Source organism: Primulina eburnea, chromosome 18 (genome assembly GCF_022965805.1).
Source record: "Primulina eburnea isolate SZY01 chromosome 18, ASM2296580v1, whole genome shotgun sequence".
NCBI classification, from domain to species: Eukaryota; Viridiplantae; Streptophyta; class Magnoliopsida; order Lamiales; family Gesneriaceae; genus Primulina; species Primulina eburnea.
This window is the reverse complement of record NC_133118.1, coordinates 323,729-343,235: the sequence shown is the minus strand read 5'-3', so window position 1 is coordinate 343,235 and position 19,507 is coordinate 323,729. Positions and strand designations below refer to the sequence as shown.

General features: G+C 43.0%; 2 protein-coding genes across 2 annotated transcripts; one reads left to right on the top strand and one right to left on the bottom strand.

Annotated features, from left to right (window-relative positions):
- Positions 1-14,218: 14,218 nt before the first annotated feature.
- LOC140820128 (uncharacterized) lies at positions 14,219-14,782 on the top strand. The gene has a single exon (XM_073180451.1). It carries the CDS (start codon positions 14,219-14,221, stop codon positions 14,780-14,782), a length of 564 nt encoding a protein of 187 aa, XP_073036552.1.
- A 2,072-nt stretch (positions 14,783-16,854) lies between these two features.
- Positions 16,855-19,151, bottom strand: LOC140820127 (uncharacterized). The gene is made up of 8 exons (XM_073180450.1): positions 18,513-19,151; positions 18,318-18,416; positions 18,191-18,247; positions 18,014-18,112; positions 17,886-17,942; positions 17,642-17,817; positions 17,089-17,552; positions 16,855-16,996 (listed from the first exon to the last, which is right to left on the bottom strand). The coding sequence occupies exons 1-8, from the start codon at positions 18,904-18,906 to the stop codon at positions 16,855-16,857; spliced, it is 1,488 nt and encodes a 495-aa protein (XP_073036551.1). The 5' UTR covers positions 18,907-19,151.
- Between the last annotated feature and the right edge of the window lie 356 nt (positions 19,152-19,507).

The following is a 19,507-nucleotide window of genomic DNA, read 5'->3' as shown; positions in this document are numbered from 1 at the left end:
TTCAGCGAGTTCATCGGCGTCGGGACTAACATCAGGGTGGAGATGTGGACTGTTTGAAGAGGAATCCTTCATAGTTCTGATCTTAGCCTTTTTCCTCTTTGGATTGAGACCGATTCTCAGATTTCCATCCAGATCCTCCGTTCTCGTAGGTGTCAGTGGGCTCATGACCTTATTGTCTCTAGGATTCGCTGTCTTATGAGGGGGCGTGCTGTTCATATTTCTCATATTTACCAGGAGGGTAACTCAGTGGCGGATGCTTTAGCGACTGAGGCCCATACTAGTCGGCAATACACTTTCACGTCAGGGCCGGTTCTCCCCAGACATATCTCGATTCTCGCTCGCTCAGACCATTCAGGGTTGTCGTACCTACGTTCCAGGCTCTCTTAAAAAAAATCGGCCAAAAAAAAATATCGGCCAAAATAAAAAAAAAATCGGCCAAAAAAATACATTCTGTTTCATTTGTATTTACTTTTTTCTCTCATTACCTTTTGTTTTCGCCCGGGGGCGCGTGTGTGGTTACTTCCGCGTGCGTGCATCTGTGTGTATGTGTGTTTGGGTGTGCGTGCATGCGTCTGTGTGTGTGCGTGCGTGGGTGAGTAGACGTTTGTGTGCGTGCGTGCGTCTGTGTGTGTGCGTGCGTGGGTGAGTAGACATTTGTGTGCGTGTGTTTGGGTGTGTGCATTTCTGTGTGCGTCGTCCTTGGTAAGGACTTGCTCTCTTGTTGCCCACTTTTGGGCGAAGGCGGTTTTAGCTACCTGCCATTCAGGCCTTCTACTGCATGTCTCGTGCGTCTCTCTATGGCGGGCCTCAGACGCCTGACGCACCCTGTGAAGAGGTCATCTTTACCACCGGGTCGGCCCCAAACGCCCCGACCATCGTCTCGGGGGCTCAGGTGGGGCCACTCACTTGGACTCATGGGTGCTGGAGCTTTGGGCGATTGTTTCCCGCACAGAGTTTGGCCCCTGTAGTTATCTACTTTTCCGAGAGTTTTTTTGCGGGTTCAAACGTCTTCCCCAGATTCATATATTGATCACTGGTCATGGTTATCATTGCGACTTTAGGCAGTCCTCTGCCTACACTGCTTTCAGGAGATCGGTTTACTAGGCCCATCCCATACATTTTCACTCCACGGACTCTGGTTTTTCTGCATGGAGCGATCCTAATGTTATATGCGTTCTTTATTTTCGTGTATTTGTTTACACCTGAACTTAGCCTTCTGAGGAGGTCTCGGTCTACTCCCCGTCCCCAATTAGGTTTTATTTCTTTGTACGGATGATACTTTTATGCTTTATTTATTTACAGGTAGGGGTCCCCCAAACCCCCCCCCCCCCCCCCACTCAGGCGGTGTTTCAATAAACAAAAACCCTAACATTGCGACTCTATGCAGTCCTGTTGCCTACACTGCTATCAGGAGATTGGTTTTCTCGGCCCATCCCATACATTGTTACTCCGCGGACTCGGGTTTTTCTACATGGAGCGATCCTAGAATTATCTGCGCACTTTATTTTCGTTACATTTATTTACACCTGCACTTAGCCTTCTAAGGAGGTCTCGGTCTAGCCCCCTCCCCATTTAGGTGTTATTTCTTTTGTACGGATGATACTTTTATGCTTTATTTATTTACAGATAGGGGTCCACCAAACCCCCCGCCACAATGGCGGTGTTTATTTAAAAAAAACCTTAACCCTAAACCCCAAACCCTAAACCCTGAACTGATCTGCTTGGGAGCTTGTCCGATTGAGAGACTCGGAATATTTTGACTCCTTGCTGGGGACATTGGTTGAGGCCGACTATGTCTTTCTTCCTTTGGAGGCTTTGGCATCAGTGGCTCCCAATGGATGATATACTCCAACGTCAGTGTTGTGATATGTCGGAGACTTTCACACACGTATTTATTGATGTCCCGATTGCTCGTACTGTTTGGCATTTCTTTGGGGCCATCTTTCGTGTCCAGATCCCCTGCATTAGGGATCTTAGGTTGTTTCTCAGTGCTTGGAAGCAAAATCTTCATTGGGCACATGGGGGCCACGTCAAGGAGTTTCTGCCATTCATTGTTTTGTGGTTTCTCTCGACGGCTCGTAATGATGTGAAGCACCGTCAGTCACGCATCTCAGGAGAGACTGTGAAGTCTCAGATTTTGTACTACCTGCTTCTCGCTCAGGCTGCTTTCATTGCTAAGTCCAAGCACTGGCTTGGTGTCTTTGAGGCAGCGAGATCGCTGGGTTTTTTTGTTGGTTTTCAGCACACCCATATGCTAACGATTTTCCGGTGGCTCTGTCCACCTCCTGGGTGCTTTAAGCTAAATATTGATGGGAGTTCAAGAGGCAATCCGGGGGATTCATCTGTTGGTGGTATTGTTCGTGACTCATATGGCATAGTGTTGCTTTCCTTCAGCGAGTTTATCGGAGTTGGGACCAATGTTCGGGCGGAGCTTTGGGCGGTTTGGAGGGGCCTTCTTATCTGTTCCTATCTTGGTCTTTTTCCCCTTTGGGTTGAGACCGATTCTCAGATATCTCTTCTCATCCTTCGATCTCGTCGGTGCCATTGGGATCTTCATCATACACTCACCCGGATTCTGGTTCTTTTGAGGGGGTGTGATGTTCATTTCTCACATATTTTCCGGGAGGGAAATTCGGTGGCGGATGCGTTGGCGGCAAGGGCTCATACCCTTAGGGTTTATACCTTAGAGTTAGGTCTTTCCCTTCCCAGAAATATTTCCATCCTGACCCGCTCGGATATCTCTGGGCTTCCCTACCTTCGATACAGATGTTCTTAGCTTTTTGCAGCCCCTTCTTTTTTTTGGATCCATTTCTTGTTTTTCTACATATGCATTATTTTCTTTGCAGGTACTGCTTTTTGGGGGGTTGCTCTTCTCCCATTTTGACTGGTGTGTGCGAGTGGGTCCAGACACTTGCACCCTTTATGCTTTCATTCTTTGGATTTGGGTGGACTCGAGTGCCTTATCAGTTAGTGCTACTCTTTGGTTCACTCCTGTTCTCTGGCGGGCGTTATCTGCAGGCTTCTCCTTGCTCGCTGACTTTTCTCTTTGACTTGCCGAGTGTTGTGGTGGCTCTGGATGATCTCTCTCATTGGTTTCTCTGGCCTGGGGATCCATTCATGTTGGGACTTCTCTGTTATATATTTTGCTGCGTGCATTGGTGGCTCCGGATGTTCTCTCTTGGTTGTCTCTTTTATCCGAGTCACAGTCATGTGATTCATGCTTTCACTTCTGGCATTATGAGCTCAGGCTGTTGTCACTCTCTTCTTGGGTCTTGGAGCTTCTCTGGTTTGATTACTATTTTGACTGTGGGATCCTGTACAGCTGATCGATCTCGGATTAGGATGTTCTTTTCAGTTTCGCCTTACATTGACAGACAGCTCAGAGATGGGTACCATCGGTGGTCTTTTGCACCTACTTCTGAGCTGGATCATTACTGTTTACATAGGTTTCGATTTGTTTTCATGTATCTAATGATGTTCTTAGGTGTTCTTTTGTATTATGCATTTCACTTAGGGATTAGCTTTTGGCTCGTGCTTTTGCCACCCTAGGTCTTTGTTTTTATGTTTTGTATGACTAGCCTTTAGAGAGGTTTGGTTTCATCCTCCTCTCTTAAGGTGTTATCTTGTATTGTTGTTTTGATGATATATACAAGTAGGGGTCTGCCTATCCACCCCGCTTCCGACGGTGTTTTCTTTAAAAAAACCCTAAACCCTAAACCCTCAGCCCTCAACCAGACCCCGGAATTACATCGTTGGATTCCTCTCATCACGACGCTTCTATGGTTCAAATTTCAGGTCATTCAGAGTCCGTTTGCCCACCCAAATCGGCCGGAGAAGTTACGTCGTTACTTTTCACGCCGATTCCGTCCACGTCTTCGTCGATTCCGGCCAGCTCCGACGTCGTTTGTAAAATCCAAGACCAGATCCGGAATCCCTGTGAAACATCGAGTCTAATGGTTCAGGGCCCGTCTCGTGAAGTCTCTGATTCCGATGGTAATTTCAGATCTATGAATTTGGGCACTGAAACCCCAGCGGCGAAGCTTTCCAGCGTCAATTGCACCACCGTTGCTGCTCCAAAAATCAATTCCTTTGGTCAATCTTCTCCACAAGTGATGGGTAATCGTTCCTTACCCTCAATTGCTCGTAATTCGTTGTCAATCAAAAACGCCCAATTTCATGGGTTGAAGGTGAGTTCATCCTTGAGTTCGTGCTTCTTGGGCACGAGTTCCTCCGAGTTCGTGCGTTTTGAGGCCGATTCCGGGGTTCTCTTATCTTCGCCGGTCGTCGGTAACTCTCCGGTGCCGGAGGTCCGAGTTGACTCAGTTGAGTCTCCTTCTCCACTTAGCCGAGTCAACTCAGCAGTTCCTTTTGTTTTTAAAGGTACTCCAGCTGCTCAAGTTGCTCCGGAGGTTGTTTCTGTTCGCTATGTTCCTCCTACGGTAACTTTTCGGGATATTTTGCGTCGTTCCTCTCCACCTTCGCAGGCTCAGAGTTTTGCTGATATTGTTGACTCGATGGATGAGGTACCTGCTCCGACTGATCGTGATGGGATTCCCGGTATTTTATTTCCGGATCATGTAATCTCTTCCCTATCTGCTCTTTTTAGATTTCCTTTGGTAGGGCGTATTTCTTGGAACCGGGGCCTGACCTTGAATAAGGATATTTTATCTGCACTTTCTTGCGTTGGTTTACTGGGCTCCCACACTGTTAGATTTCTTCCTCGTGGGTATATGGTTCTTACTCTTTCTTGCGAGGAGGATTATTTGAAGTTTTGGGAGCGGCCTGAGATTTCTATTCGGTCTGTGGTTATTCGGTTTTCTAAATGGACTCCAGAGTTCAAATATGAGGAGGATTCTTCTGTTGCTCCGGTTTGGGTTAGGTTTCCTTATTTGCCCCTCCATCTTTATGATAAAAAGAGTCTATATCCGATCGCAAAGATATTAGGTAATCCAGTTAAGGTTGATGAGATTACCGCTGATGGTTCTAGAGGTTCTTTTGCTAGGGGTCTGTATTGAGATGGATGTTTTTCAACCTCGTCCGTGGAAGATTTGGGTAGGATGGGGTGATCATTGTCAGGTTGTTGAGGTCATTTATGAGAAGGTACCTCATTTCTGTATTAACTATAAGATGCTTGGACATTCGATTGATTTTTGTTCTAGGAATGTTAAGCCGTTTAGGACGAGGCGGAGTGGGCCTCAGCGTCTATCTAAAAACACACACTAAAAGCATGAGAAAAAACACACTATTTTTACACTATTCATCACCTACTGCCAGCCATGCTACCACCGCCGGATCCCGGCCGGCCGCCAACACCACTTGAATCGCCGTCCCCCGGCGAACTTCCCTACAAAATCTCAGGCCATTCAGAGTCCGGCAACTCCCCCCCCCCCCCCCCCCATTTTACCGTCCGAAATCGCGTCTTTTGTTGTTTCTTCTTCGCCGGTGCCGGCCGCTGCTCCTTCCGGCACCGGAGGTACTCCACTAGACTCGCATCTTCCTTGTGAAACTTTTGCTACTCCTCCGCGACCTTCTAGTCCAGCAGTTCAGGAGCACTCGCCGGTTGCTTCCACGACAGTACTGTTCACTGCGCAGGCGGGGAGTTTGTCCTTGATTTCAGCCAATTTAAGCCACCTTTGTGCAAATGGGCCCCCGATCTGGAATGCCCACTCCAAGACGAATCCAACGCCACCGGAATCAGCCCCAATGGTGTTCTCTTCCATTGCAATTTCAGATCTACGCCGACTGCCTCGGACGCGCAGTTCACGTCAGTTTCTTTTCCAAATTCCGATGCCGTTCCGGAGAATTTCTTCCATCAAACTTCCAGTCAGCTTCGTCCACTCATGGGTAAGAGCCCTGTAGTCTCAATTTGTGAAAATTTCATCGGCACCGGAAACGCCCAAATTTCGATTTCGCATCATTTTCCGGTTACTGTTTCCTCTGATTTCCTCCTGTTGCCGCCTGGTTCTGCTCCGATTGGTCCCGGTTCTGTGCTCATCTCGCCGGCGCCGTTCAACTGTGGTCCTTCGACCGGAAAGTCAACCGTAAAGTCAACGGTCAACACTTCACAGTCAAACCCGAGATCACGGAAAGTCTCCTTTGCTATTACAGGTTCTTCTTCGGGTTTTTCTGGACCTTCTGGATCTGTTACCCCTCCCCTGTCTTTTCGAGATGTTTTGGCCCTGTCGTCCTCTCGTACGGCTAAGAATAGTTTCGAGGACGTTCTTGTGATGATGGATGATATGCCCGCACCATCATTTAAGGACGGTAAGCTGGGCATTCACTTCTCGGATGAGATCATATCATATTTATCTGCTCCGTTTAAGTTTGCTTTGGTCGGTAAAATTTCTGGCTAATCGGTCGACTGTGCACAACCATGCTATATCTGCGGCTTTTGCCAATTTCGGTTTTGGGCGACCGTATAGTCTGAAATTTTTGCCAAGGGGTTTTCTTGTGATTGTCATTTCCTGTGAGGAGGACTATGCTCGTCTCTGGACCAGGGGCAGTCTGTTTATCGGTCCACTTGGTATCCAGATCTCCAAGTGGACACCGGAGTTTAACTTCCAGGCGGAGTCTCCTCTTGCCTCGGTTTGGGTCAGACTTCCGGAGTTACCACTCCATCTTTATGACAAGAAAAGCCTTAGCGCTCTTGCAAAGCTTTTGTACACTCCCATTAAGATTGATGATCAAACAGCAGATGGTACTCGTGGGGCCTTTGCCCGCATTTGTATAGAGATCAATGTCTTGGAGCCCCCTGTCAAGTCTATCTGGGTGTCCTGAGGTGATCACCTATAGGAGATTGAGGTCGTTTATGAGAAGATTCCAGCTTATTGTACTGATTTCAAGATGCTGGGGCATGCGACCACTTGTGTGTTACTCGCACGGGAAGAACCCCCGTCCAGTCCGGACCAGACCTGCTGGTCCTGTTCCTCCGCATCAGGAGGGTCCTCAGGACCAGAATCCTGATCAGTTCGTTGTTCCTAAGCGCAGGAGATGGAGGCGGGTTGCACCTCGTGTTCTTCCTATGAGGGCACCTCCTGCTGAGCATGTTGTACCGATGGGAACCTCGAATGCTTTTGATGTCTTGTCACCTTGGCAGGCGGAGGCAGTGCGAGGTAGTGATTCTAAGGTAGTTGGTGACAGTCCTGCTGATGTTCTTACCTTAGGGGATGTGGGTGTTGGTTTTCATGGAGCTGCGCCCTTGGAGCAGGATTATCATGTGGGTGCTGGTCTTGATCATTCAGGTACTTCCATCATTGAAGTGCTCCCTTCGGGCACAGTTGGTGTGCCTACCCAGTCTCATGTTCAGGTTCTTGAGGAGGAGGAGTCTATTCCTTTTGAGGAGTGTATGGATGAGCTGGGCTCTCCGAAAGTTGGGGTGGCTACGTTGTTTCTTGATTCTGTTCTGTGCTTGGAAAATCACAGTAGCCATTCGATTCCTTCCCTCCCTGCTTCTCCGGAGGTTTCCTTCATGGTGGAGGAATTTTTTGCTATACAGGGGGCCCCTGTTTCTTAATTGGTTACCAGACAAGTCTCTGAGGATGACCCCGGTGCGAGGTTTGATAGACACTTTGCATCTGGTGTTCCGGACATTGGTATGTCCGATGTGAAGAAGAGGAAAAATAACGAGCTTGAGGATTCGTCCAAGAGGAGACAAGGTGATCCTGATGTCTACCCTTTATGAATTGCATGATCTAGAATATCCGGGGACTTCGGAGCTCGGAGTCCCAGCAGAGGCTTCATGCCTTTGTGAAGGAGAAACAGGTTAAGGTTCTGGCTATTTTGGAGCATATGATTGAGTTGGACCAGAGATTTATGACTCGCCGTTTGGGCTTTCCTAGAGTCATTTCAAATCTCTCTGGTCATATCTGGGCATTTTTTACTGCTGATGTGAGGGCTGAGTGTGTTTTTGATCATGCTCAGTTCCTGCACATCAAGGTCTCTGCATCTTTTTTACCGACTGAGCTTTTCTGCTCTTTTGTTTATGCCAGATGCGACTACATTGAGCGTAGAGATCTTTTGGCTTCCCTTCTTCAGGTTAAGCCTGCTCTGGGTCCATGGCTGGTTGGGGCGATTTTAATGTCGTCAGAGATGCTTCAGAGTATTTGGGTACCCGTGGTGGTAGGCTGCCACCCATGGAGGAGTTCAACACTTTCATTTTGGATTATGGTCTAGTTGATGCTGGTTTTGAGCAGTCTTCGTTCACTTGGACGAATAAGACCAACCGATGGTTTCCGTTGATTGAGGTGATCATTTCAGCGCCATTCGAGTTGAACATCTCGCCCGTACAGTTTCTGACCACTGTTCGCTTTTGGTTACCGATCCAGTTTTTGCCTGTGGGCCGAGTTTGTTTCGCTTTCAGCGTATGTGGCTTCGGCATCATGGTTTTTTGTAGACTGTTAAGCTCAATTGGAACTTGCCTTGCAGTCTGATTGGCATGTCGCGTCTTTTTGTCAAGTTGAAGCGTCTTAAGAATCACCTCAAGTGGTGGAATCGGGATGTTTTTGGTAACATCTTTGATAAAATCACCGAGGCTGAGAGTGCAGTTCGTTCTGCTGAGATTGCCTGTGAGGCCGATCCTTCTGATTCGAATTGGAATGCCCTGTCCAATCGAAATGCAGATCTGGCTCGTGTCACCACCATGGAGGCGGATTTCTGGAAACAAAAAGCTGCATGCAACTGGCTTGAGGATGGTGAGCGGGACACCAAACTCTTTCAAACTCTTTGGTTCTACCAGGGGCCTCAGGCAGGGTGACCCATTGTCCCCTCTTCTCTTCATTTTAGGGGCGGAGTATCTTTCGCGTGGCTTTGACCGACTCTACCTGCTTCATCCTGCTATTAGGTACCGTTCTAGTTGTGATCTTTTGATTTCCCATCTGGCCTATGCGGATGATATCATTTTTTTTTGCCAATGGTGGGTCTCGTGGGATGCAGCGTCTTTTAGATTTTCTGCATCACTATGATAATTTTTTGGGACAGCTGTTGAACGCTGTCAAGAGTTCCTTGATTTTGCCTCCGAGATGCTCTGAGCGCCTTCGCTCTAGACTTCTGTGTATCACTGGTTTTGCGGAGGGTCAGCTGCCTCTCAAATACCTCGGAGTTCCCTTATTTCGGGGCAATAGGACGTGCTCTCTTTTTGAGCCCCTATTACAGTCTGTTAGGAGGCGGCTGGAGGGTTGGGAGATTCGTACTCTTTCTCCAGGGAGCCGCATGACCCTCATTCGTAGTGTGCTCCTCTCGATGCCCACATATTTTTTTCAGGTTATTCAGCCTCCGTTGGCTGTCATGGAGAAACTTGAGAGAGCCTTTAACGCCTTTCTTTAGGGGTCTAGGCCCTTGGAGAAGAAATGGAATTGGGCTCGTTGGTCTCGGGCTTGCCTCTCTGTGGAAGAAGGGGGGTCTTGGCTTCTGCAGATTGAAAGATCTTGTGGATAGCTTTTCTATAAAACTGTGGTTTTAGTTCAGGCAGGGCTCTTCCCTCTGGGCCAAATTTTTTATGAGGAAGTATTGTCTCTTGGCGCACCCAGCTTGTGTCTCTTCTCGTGGTTTTATCTCTCCCACTTGGTGGCGTTTGCTCCAGATCAGTCCTCGTGCGGAGAGTGGTATTCGCTGGCGTGTCGGCCATGGAGAGGTTTCTTTTTGGGATGATTGTTGGTTCAAGGATGTTCCTCTGTCCAGTCAGACTGAGGTCCGTGGGGATCGTGGGGCCCGAGTTTCCCATTTTCTTTTTGAGGGAACTTGGGATTTTGACCTTCTTTGTTCCGTAGTTGTCCCTTCTATTGTGGAGCAGATTGTGTTGGTCTCGATTTTTTCGGGAGAGCCGGATTCGGCTCGTTGGATTCATAGCTCAGATGGTGCTTTTTCGGTCAAGTCCGCTTGGGAGTTGATCTGTTTGCGCGCCATGATCTCTTATATTAATCGCCTCTATTGGGATAGTTGGTTGAGGCCTACGATGTCATTCTTTCTTTGGAGATTTTGGCATCAGTGACTCCCAGTTGATGAGGTGCTACAGTGCCGTGGCTTTGCGTTATCGTCTCGTTGTCAGTGTTGTGATAAGTCAAAGACATTCACACATGTGTTTATTCCCAGCCCGGTAGCTCGCTCTGTTTGGCATTTTTTTTCTGATGTCTTTGGGGTTCGTATCCCTGACACTGAGGATAAACTTCGTGCGTGGAAGAGGGATCTGGTCTGGGCTCAAGGGGGCCATGTGAGGGAGTTTCTCCTTTTCATTATTTTGTGGTTTCTCTGGACTGCTCGGAATGATGCGAAGCACCGCCAGCTCTCCATTTCTGGGGAGACAGTGAAGTTCCAGATCTTGTCTTACCTGTGCCTCGCCCATTCTACGTGTACTGTCAAACCCAAGCATTGGTGGCGTCGTTCGTGATCATTCTGGGCGGGTCTTGTTATCATTCATTGAGTTCATTGGAGCTGGGTCTACTATCCGAGCGGAACTCTGGGCGATCTGGAGGGGTCTTAGCCTTTGTTCTGATCTTTCTCTTTTCCTTCTTTGGATTGAGGTTGATTCCCAGCTTTCTATTCAGATTCTCCGCTCTCGTAGGTGTTGTTGGGACTTGGATCACATTGTGTCACAGATTTTGGTCCTCTTGAGGGGGCATATGGTTCATATTTCGTTTATTTTCCGGGAGGGTAATTCGGTGGCGGATGCGTTGGCGGCGAGGGCCCATGAACTTAGGCAGTATACCTTAGAGTAAGGACATTCCTTACCCAGCCACATCTCCATCCTTGCCCGCTCTGATCGTTCAGGATTGCCTTACCTCCGATGCAGACATTCTTAGCCATTTGCAGCCCCTTCTTTCTTTTGGATCTCTTTCTTTTATATCAGGTTATATATGTATGTATGTATTTTTATTGCAGGTCTTTAGTTCTTGGAGGTTGTTTTCCACTCCTCTTGGTTCTGTGCAAGTGGGCTCAATCACTTGCACCCTCCTTGTTTTGCTCCTTTGGGTTTGGGTGGGTCCCAGCACTTTTCACGTTGGTGCTTTTCTTTGGAATACACATGTTTTCTGGCAGGCGTTCTCTGTAAGCTTCTCCTTGCCCGCCGATTTCTTTCATTATGTTTTTGCCGAATGCTATGGTGCTTCTGGATGTTTTCTCTCAGCGGTCTCTCTAGCCTGGAGCTCCATTCATTCGCGTGATTCATGATTGTATTTTTGACTTGATGAGCTCCGTCAGTTTTCTCTCTCCTCTTGGGATTTGGAGCTTCTATGACTTGCGCTGGATTGCGGTCTTTTTTTTGTGCTTTGACCGTTTTTGCACAATGACTTTCCAGCTGCTTACTATTTTGACTGAGAGATCCTGTACAGCAGCCCGTTCTCGGACTAGGATGTACTTTTCAGTTTGACATTACATTGTTAGACGGCTCAGAGATGGGTACCATCGGTGGTCTTTTGCACCTACTTCTGAGCTGGATCATTACTGTTTAGATAGGTTTCGCTTTGTTTTCATGTACCTAGTGATGCTCACAGGTGTCAATTTGTATTATGCATTTTACTTAGGGATTAGCTTTTGGCTTGTATATTTGCCACCCTAGGTCTTTGTTTTCTATTTTGTATGACTAGCCTTTTGAGAGGTGTTGATTTAATCTCTCTCTTTAAGTTTTATACGGTATATTATTTTTTTTAAAAAAAAAGATAATCCTTAAATCCTAAACAAAAAAAACCCTAAACCCTACGTCCAATATTTTTGGGACAATTTAAAAAATGGGATTACGTGGGCAAAGATTTAAAAAACAAGGAGTCTGACTTTTTTTTAAAAAAAGAAGGAGTTGACTCTTGATTAGTTAATTAAACCTTAATTAAAGTTAACTTCCTAAATTGATTAATTATTAGTTGTTCTCTCTCTTTCTTCCCATTCCACGCACAAAATCCCCACAAAATTCCCAAAGCTTCCCAAATTTAAAGAACTCATCTACCGCATCTACCTCTTCCGCGTATCAATAAATCGAAATTGACCACGGTTGCTCAAGTATTGTGGCGCTCATTCCTCAGATCCAGATCTAAATCTACTCCTACATATTGTTCCCCCATTCTTCTGTAAATACGTCTGTATTTGAAGAAAAATACAGTAAGTTTGCTCCATTTTCTTTGACCAGTTCATTATTTTCATCATTTCATGCAGCGATCGACCAAAAATAAGATGAATAATCCGTGTCGTTCATGGATTTTTGTCGAAGCAAAAAAAGAATTCTTCGTGGTCGACCAAAGAGAAATTATTCATGGTCGACCACAATCTTAATGGTCGACCAAGTTCTTGTTTTTTCAGAAATTAAGTTGGTCGACCGTGAGCTTATTTTTTCAGAAATTAAGTTGGTCGACCAAGTAGGTTGACCTACATAACTTCATGGTCGACCAACTTATTTTTTGGTCGACCATGTGCGTTTTTTTTTTGTTTTTACAACATTTTTCCCATTCTAATTATCATATTGTTTGTGCACTTTGTATATATGCCAACAGTTATTGTTGTTCATTTTGATGGGAAATGGGAAGTGACAGAGGGGCTGGTTTATAAATGGAATCCAGGGGCCAATGCAAAGTTTGTTGCTATTCCAGTGGATGATGATATTTGTTATTTTGAAGATTTAAAAAGTGAACTATACAGAGTTGGGAAAGTAGAAGACACTTCCAACTTGAGGTTGAGTTATCTACTAGATTTGCCGTGCAACATTCAACCAATTTATATAGAGAACGACCATGATTTGAAAGCATATTTGTATCTTGGTTGTCCGAGAAGTAGGCCAGTACTTCAAGTTGAAATTGAATGTGTTGCTTCTTTTGATTATTGTGATAATTTGCACGGAAATGCTATTGATGAGAACAATTGCAATATTAACGAACAGAGTCATTTTGATGATTATTTTCACTTGAATATTGTGTCTGTGGATCGTAATAATAGCATTGATTTTATCGACGAAGCGCATAATGTGGATGCCATGCCTGTGGATCGTAGTAACACATTCGACGAAGCGCATAATATGGATGTCATGCTTGTAGATCGTAGTAACACGGACGAGTTACATGATGAAGCACGTGATGACATAATTGAGGGCGAGGCAGATTTTGTTCAAAGAAATGATGCAAATTTGGTTGTGGATGTGGCTCTTGATAATGACACATTTTCATTCACGGATGGTTCGAACTTGTTTGTGGGTCAAGAGTTTCCAAACCGAGAAGCGGTGAAAAAAGAGCTAATTAGAATAAGTTTGGAAGCTTGTTTTGAATTTGAGACGGTAAAAGGTAGCAAAAAGGTGTACGCCGTAAAATGTGTAGTGTCTGATTGTAAATGGAGAATCTGGACCTCTTTGATTAAGAATGATTCACGTGCATTCTCCATTCGAACATATTGCAATACACACACATGTGGTTTGACTGGGAGAGGAAAGAGAATCCGTGGAGCGAGTTCTGCTCTTGTTCGTGATATGTTGGTGGATAATTTCCAAGGTCATCCAGTGCCTATTGTACCAAAAGCGGTGATGACGATGATGCGCAATAGTATGAATGCTGATATATCATACTACAAGGCTTGGAAAGGGAAAGAACTAGCAGACAATATGTTGAAAGGTGATCCTACGCAGAGTTTTACAAAATTGAGCTGTTATTTGCACATGGTTGAGCAGATGAATCCAGGAAGCATAACCGACATATTTGTCGACGAGGAAAATCGATTCAAGTATATGTTTCTTGCTTTTGGTGCATGCGTTAGAGGATATCGAAGTATGCGAAAAGTTGTATCAATTGATGATACGTGGTTGAAGGGCAAGTATAATGGTGTTTTATTGGTGGCATCGGCACAACATGGAAATTATCACCAATATCCTTTGGCGTGGGGAGTCGTAGATGTCGAGTGTACTTCTTCGTGGAGTTGGTTTTTAACGAAGTTGTTAGAAGTAGTACCAGACGAGGATGAATTGGTGATAATTTCTGACAGGCATCAAGGGATCATTAATGCAGTTTCTACCGTCTATAGAAATGCGCATCATGGGCATTGTACGTGGCATTTATCCCAAAACATGAAGAGAAGATGCAAAAAGAAGGGTGCAACCGAAATGTTTTTGCACATTGCAAAAATTTATAAAACTTTCGAGTTTGATATTGCATACAATGAGTTTAGGAATAGATATCCTGAGGCAGCGTAATATTTGGACGAGAGAGACTCACTTGATAGATGGACTCGAGCGTATTGTCCGAAGACCCGTTACAATATTATGACGACAAACGGGGTTGAGTCAATCAATGCTAGACTGCTTGAAGAAAGGAAGCTGCCAATCATTGCACTGTTAGATTCCTTGCAGAGACTGGCATCATCTTGGTTTGCCCGATATCGCCACGCATCAATTGCAAGTAACACTAACTTGACCCCTACGATCGAGGGAATCCTTCGTAGCAGGTTCACAGATGCCCAAGGAATGCAAGTTTTTGAATTAGGACGTATGGAGTTTGATGTTAGGAGTCGTGGACATTCGGCCATAGTGGACCTCGAATCAAAAAGATGCACATGTCGAGTTTTTGATATTGATAGAATCCCATGTGCTCATGCCATCGCAGCTAGTTGGTTAGCGAATATTGATTTATATGATATGTGTTCACAGTACTATTTTACAATGTCATGGTGCATGGCTTACTCAGAGACTGTGTATCCCGTTCCGGAAGAAAATGAATGGCCACGCAACATTAATTTTCCATTGGTGTTGCCTCCTTTACTAGAGAAGAGAGTTGGCAGAAGAAAACAAAACAGATTTCCTTCAATTGGTGAATTCAGCAAAAGATAGCTTGAGGGTCGACCATTATTTTTCTTTGGTCGACCATTATTTTATTTGGTCTACCATCAAGCTATCGGTAGGGTGATGGTCGACCCTTAGCTTTGTTAGGTCGACCATCAATTGCATTGTCGACCATTAGCTTGATGGTCGACCATTAGTTTTCTTATGGTCGACCATCAATCTCATGGTCGACCATTAGCTTGATGGTGAGTTTTGTTTTTTTTCAATATATATTAATAATTGTGCAAAACATGTAACATTATTGTGATCGTGACAAAAATACTGAGATTGTGATGAATTGATTCGTATGTAAATTAAAATATATAACATAATTTTGAATTTACGATATTTATTTTTTTGAAAAATATAAAAAAAATAGCATGATTCACATTTTAGATCGTGACAAAATACTGAGATTGTGATGAGTTGATTCTTTTGTAAATTAAAATATATAACATAATCTTGAATTTACGATATTTATTTTTTTGAAAAATATAAAAAAAATAGCATGATTCACATTTAAATTGAAACGTATAACATAATCCTGTTTTTTAAATCGTGACAAAATACTGAGATTATGATGAATTGATTCGTATGTAAATTAAAATATATAACATAATCTTGAATTTACGATATTTATTTTTTTGAAAAATATAAAAAAATAGCATGATTCACATTTAAATTGAAACGTATAACATAATCATGTTTTTTAGATCGTGACAAAATACTGAGATTGTGATGAATTGATTCGTATGTAAATTAAAATATATAACATAATCTTGAATTTACGATATTTATTTTTTTGAAAAATATAAAAAAATAGCATGATTCACATTTAAATTGAAACGTATAACATAATCCTGTTTTTTAGATCGTGACAAAATACTGAGATTGTGATGAATTGATTCGTATGTAAATTAAAATATATAACGTAATCTTGAATTTACGATATTTATTTTTTTGAAAAATATAAAAAAATAGCATGATTCACATTTAAATTGAAACGTATAACATAATCATGTTTTTTAGATCGTGACAAAATACTGAGATTGTGATGAATTGATTCGTATGTAAATTAAAATATATAACATAATCTTGAATTTACGATATTTATTTTTTTGAAAAATATAAAAAAATAGCATGATTCACATTTAAATTGAAACGTATAACATAATCCTGTTTTTTAGATCGTGACAAAATACTGAGATTGTGATCAATTGATTCGTATGTAAATTAAAATATATAACATAATCTTTAATTTACGATATTTATTTTTTTGAAAAATATAAAAAAATAGCATGATTCACATTTAAATTGAAACGTATAACATAATCCTGTTTTTTAGACCGTGACAAAATACTGAGATTGTGATGAATTGATTCGTATGTAAATTAAAATATATAACATAATTTTGAATTTACGATATTTATTTTTTTGAAAAATATAAAAAAAATAGCATGATTCACATTTAAATTGAAACGTATAACATAATCCTGTTTTTTAGACCGTGACAAAATACTGAGATTGTGATGAATTGATTCGTATGTAAATTAAAATATATAACATAATTTTGAATTTACGATATTTATTTTTTTGAAAAATATAAAAAAATAGCATGATTCACATTTAAATTGAAACGTATAACATAATCATGTTTTTTAGATCGTGAGAAAACACTGAGATTGTGATGAAACCCTAAAACCCTAAAAACCCTAAACCCTTGAAACCCTAAACCTAAACCCTAAACTAGATAACAATGGTCGACCAAAATAACAGTGGTGGTCGACCAACACAATATTATGGTCGACCATAAAAGGTAAAGGTCGATGGTCGACCACAATAACAGTGGTGGTCGACCAACACAATACAATGGTCGACCATAAAAGGTAAACCAAAAAAGGTAAAGGTCGATGGTCGACCAAAATAACTCGTTTATGGTCGACTAACAGAATTTGTTAGTCGAACCATACAATTTTTGTTCAACCAAAATCGAGAGTGGTCGACCAACAAAATAACACAAAAAATTACATAAGAAAACGATGTTCCAATAATGACATAAAATTGTCAGATAGTCACAATAATCACCAATCGTTAAGGAACATATTACAAGCTAAAAAGTATCTAAACTCAGAAACTAATCTATCATCTAAAGTTAGTACTACTTGCGCACTCCTGGACAGAGAGTATCCGGCAACCGCTAATACAAAAGCTCCTGAATCTTCGCTGTCAAAAAAAAAACGAGATGTTAATATTTATTGTTAACATTAAAAAAAGAATAATGAAGTTATATTTTAAAAAGAAAGTTGACAACGTACTGTATAATCTTGGCACGGAATTCATCATGTAGTTTTATATTCCATGGCCTCTCGGGGTGTGGGTTGTTCCCAACAATGGATAGCAGACGAGCAGCGTTTATAAGTATAGGCTCTATGTCTTCATTCAGATCTTTGAATTTGGGATCGTGCCTTCGCTGCAAGTCATATATAATGCACTTATTCACCCCTGTCACGAGTTTTAGCAAAAACCAGCGCCCATCTGTGTAGACAGGGATGAGAATTCTTCGCGCCTTTTCCCACGAGAGACAAGGCCATTCTGGATCACTACCTTTGACTTTGCTCACAATCGGTGCCAGATTTATGTTGAAATCGATATCTTTAGCTTCGGCCAAAACTGATATCGCAGAGTAGAAATCTCTGTCCATCAACGAATCATCTGCCGACATCACTTCAGGATGTCGGATCTGCATCTCAAGCAATCCACGGAGAGCTTCGCCGATGTGCTGAGTTCAACATAACAAAAGGTTTTCAAAGTTTTAAAAGAAATTCTCTACAAATTTAAACTTTATAAAAGATTTATTTAAAAGCTTACAAGGAAAGTGACACGCGAGTTTGCGATAGCCATGGGCCCGTAGAACGACTTCTCATATTCGGCATAAAAACCTCGAATCCTACTGGGCGAACGGTCGAGCATCGAGGCCCTAACTCGCGCAAGTGAGTTTTTTACCTTCAGTGTCACGGTCTCCGCAAGTGGCCTCACACCGGCATCTATAAAATGATCAATTGTAACAACTTAAATGTAAATATGAACAATAAACAATGTACAGTTTAATAACCTCTCGACGTGGTCGCCTCGCCTCCTGATATACGCGCATCTGGAGTCACTTGAATATCTGAAAACATAAAATATATTGTTTAATATACTATAAATAAATATAAATATAAAAAATGTGCATTACCTCACCTCCTGCGGACTCCTCTGGAATGGCTTCAAGGTTAGGCTCAAATATCTGTTGGGTTTGGCTACCACTGCCAATTTCCCAACCCAAATTATCAGCCACACCTAACAGCGTACATTCAACAAATTAAAATAATAACAACTTTAATGCAAATATGAATAGACGAGGTTTACTGTAATAACCTCTAGACGTGGTCGCCTCACCACCTGACTTACGCGGAACCGGAGTCACTTGAATATCTAAAAATAAAGACTTTGTTGTTTAATATACTATACATAAATATCAAATCAAAAAAGTGCATTAACTCACCTTCTGAGGACTCCTCTACAATCACCGGAAGGTTAGGCTCAAACATATGTAGTGTTTGGCTAGTACTCGCAATTTTCCTAGCCAGATTATCATCCACACCTAAAAGCGCACATCAAACAAATTAAAATAATTATGAGAATTGTACTAAATCATTATACTACATAAACATAAATATAATAAATAAAATTAACTCACCAAAATCTGCCTCAGATGCTTTCCTCTTCCGCCCTCTGGTATAGACTATGCTATAATCTCTGTCCTCCTGCACTGGCATGTTAGACCTCATCTCAGCAAAACCAGCTCTAATCTGTTCAGTCAAACTAGATTTCATGTCAGCTAGAGCTTGATTTACACTCCTCATAAACACTCTGGTATCAATAAATTCTGCTGCAATCTTCACATGCAAGGACCTAACGGAATCCTCCAACTCAGTCAATCGCCGCTCGAAACGATGCTCCAAGGGTGATGGGCGGTGGGGGGGGATTGAGTCCAAAGTAGACTCTAGGACCCGTACGCATAGGAGAACTGGTCCTAGAGCTGGATCTATCGAGATCACCACGACGGATGCCGGAAACGTCAGGAGATGCATGTGCAGGAGGCGTGTGCTGGACAGAGGGAGGTGAATGTCCAAAATGCCTGGGCTGGTCAGAGGGAGGTGAATGTGCAGAATGCGTGGGCTGGACTGAGGGAGACTCCACAGGGTGCTCGCTACATATGACTGTCTGACCCTGCCTCCAGAGCTCGAGTACCCGAATGATCACCGCATCAGGCGCAGAATCAACAAAATGCCCGGTGGTATAATACGGTGCAACTAGCTCCTCAGGAGTAGGAGTCAAAAATCCCAGTTGCATATAATTAATAAAAGAGCAAATTAATTAAAAATAATGTCCACGGTTATTTTACCAAATCAATTCATATTACTTACATCTATAGCACAATCACCGAAGGCTGCAGCGATTTCAACACCAGTTGGGGCACGGTTTGTCGCCCACGTCTTAGTCACCCACTGAAACATCCTGGGCAACATCAAACCGTCCACATCTCTTCTCCTTGCTAACTTCTGTGCCACGCTCGGATAACACTCATAAGCGAAGATCTGTAAAAAAAATTTCAAACAGTGTTACTGGTACAAATAGAGATAACAAATTCACTATATCATTCAAAAAAATAAATACCTACAGAGGGAGAAC

What these genes read in the sequence shown, in the direction of transcription:
- LOC140820128 (XM_073180451.1), top strand. Translation starts at nt 14,219, where the DNA reads ATGACGACAAACGGGGTTGAGTCAATCAATGCTAGACTGCTTGAAGAA.
- LOC140820127 (XM_073180450.1), bottom strand. Translation starts at nt 18,906, where the DNA reads ATGCATCTCCTGACGTTTCCGGCATCCGTCGTGGTGATCTCGATAGAT. An exon ending in AGCATCTGAGGCAGATTTTG is followed by an intron (nt 18,417 to 18,512) that starts GTGAGTTAATTT and finishes GTGCGCTTTTAG; the next exon opens with GTGTGGATGATAATCTGGCT. An exon ending in CGAGGCGACCACGTCGAGAG is followed by an intron (nt 17,818 to 17,885) that starts GTTATTAAACTG and finishes ATCATTTTATAG; the next exon opens with ATGCCGGTGTGAGGCCACTT.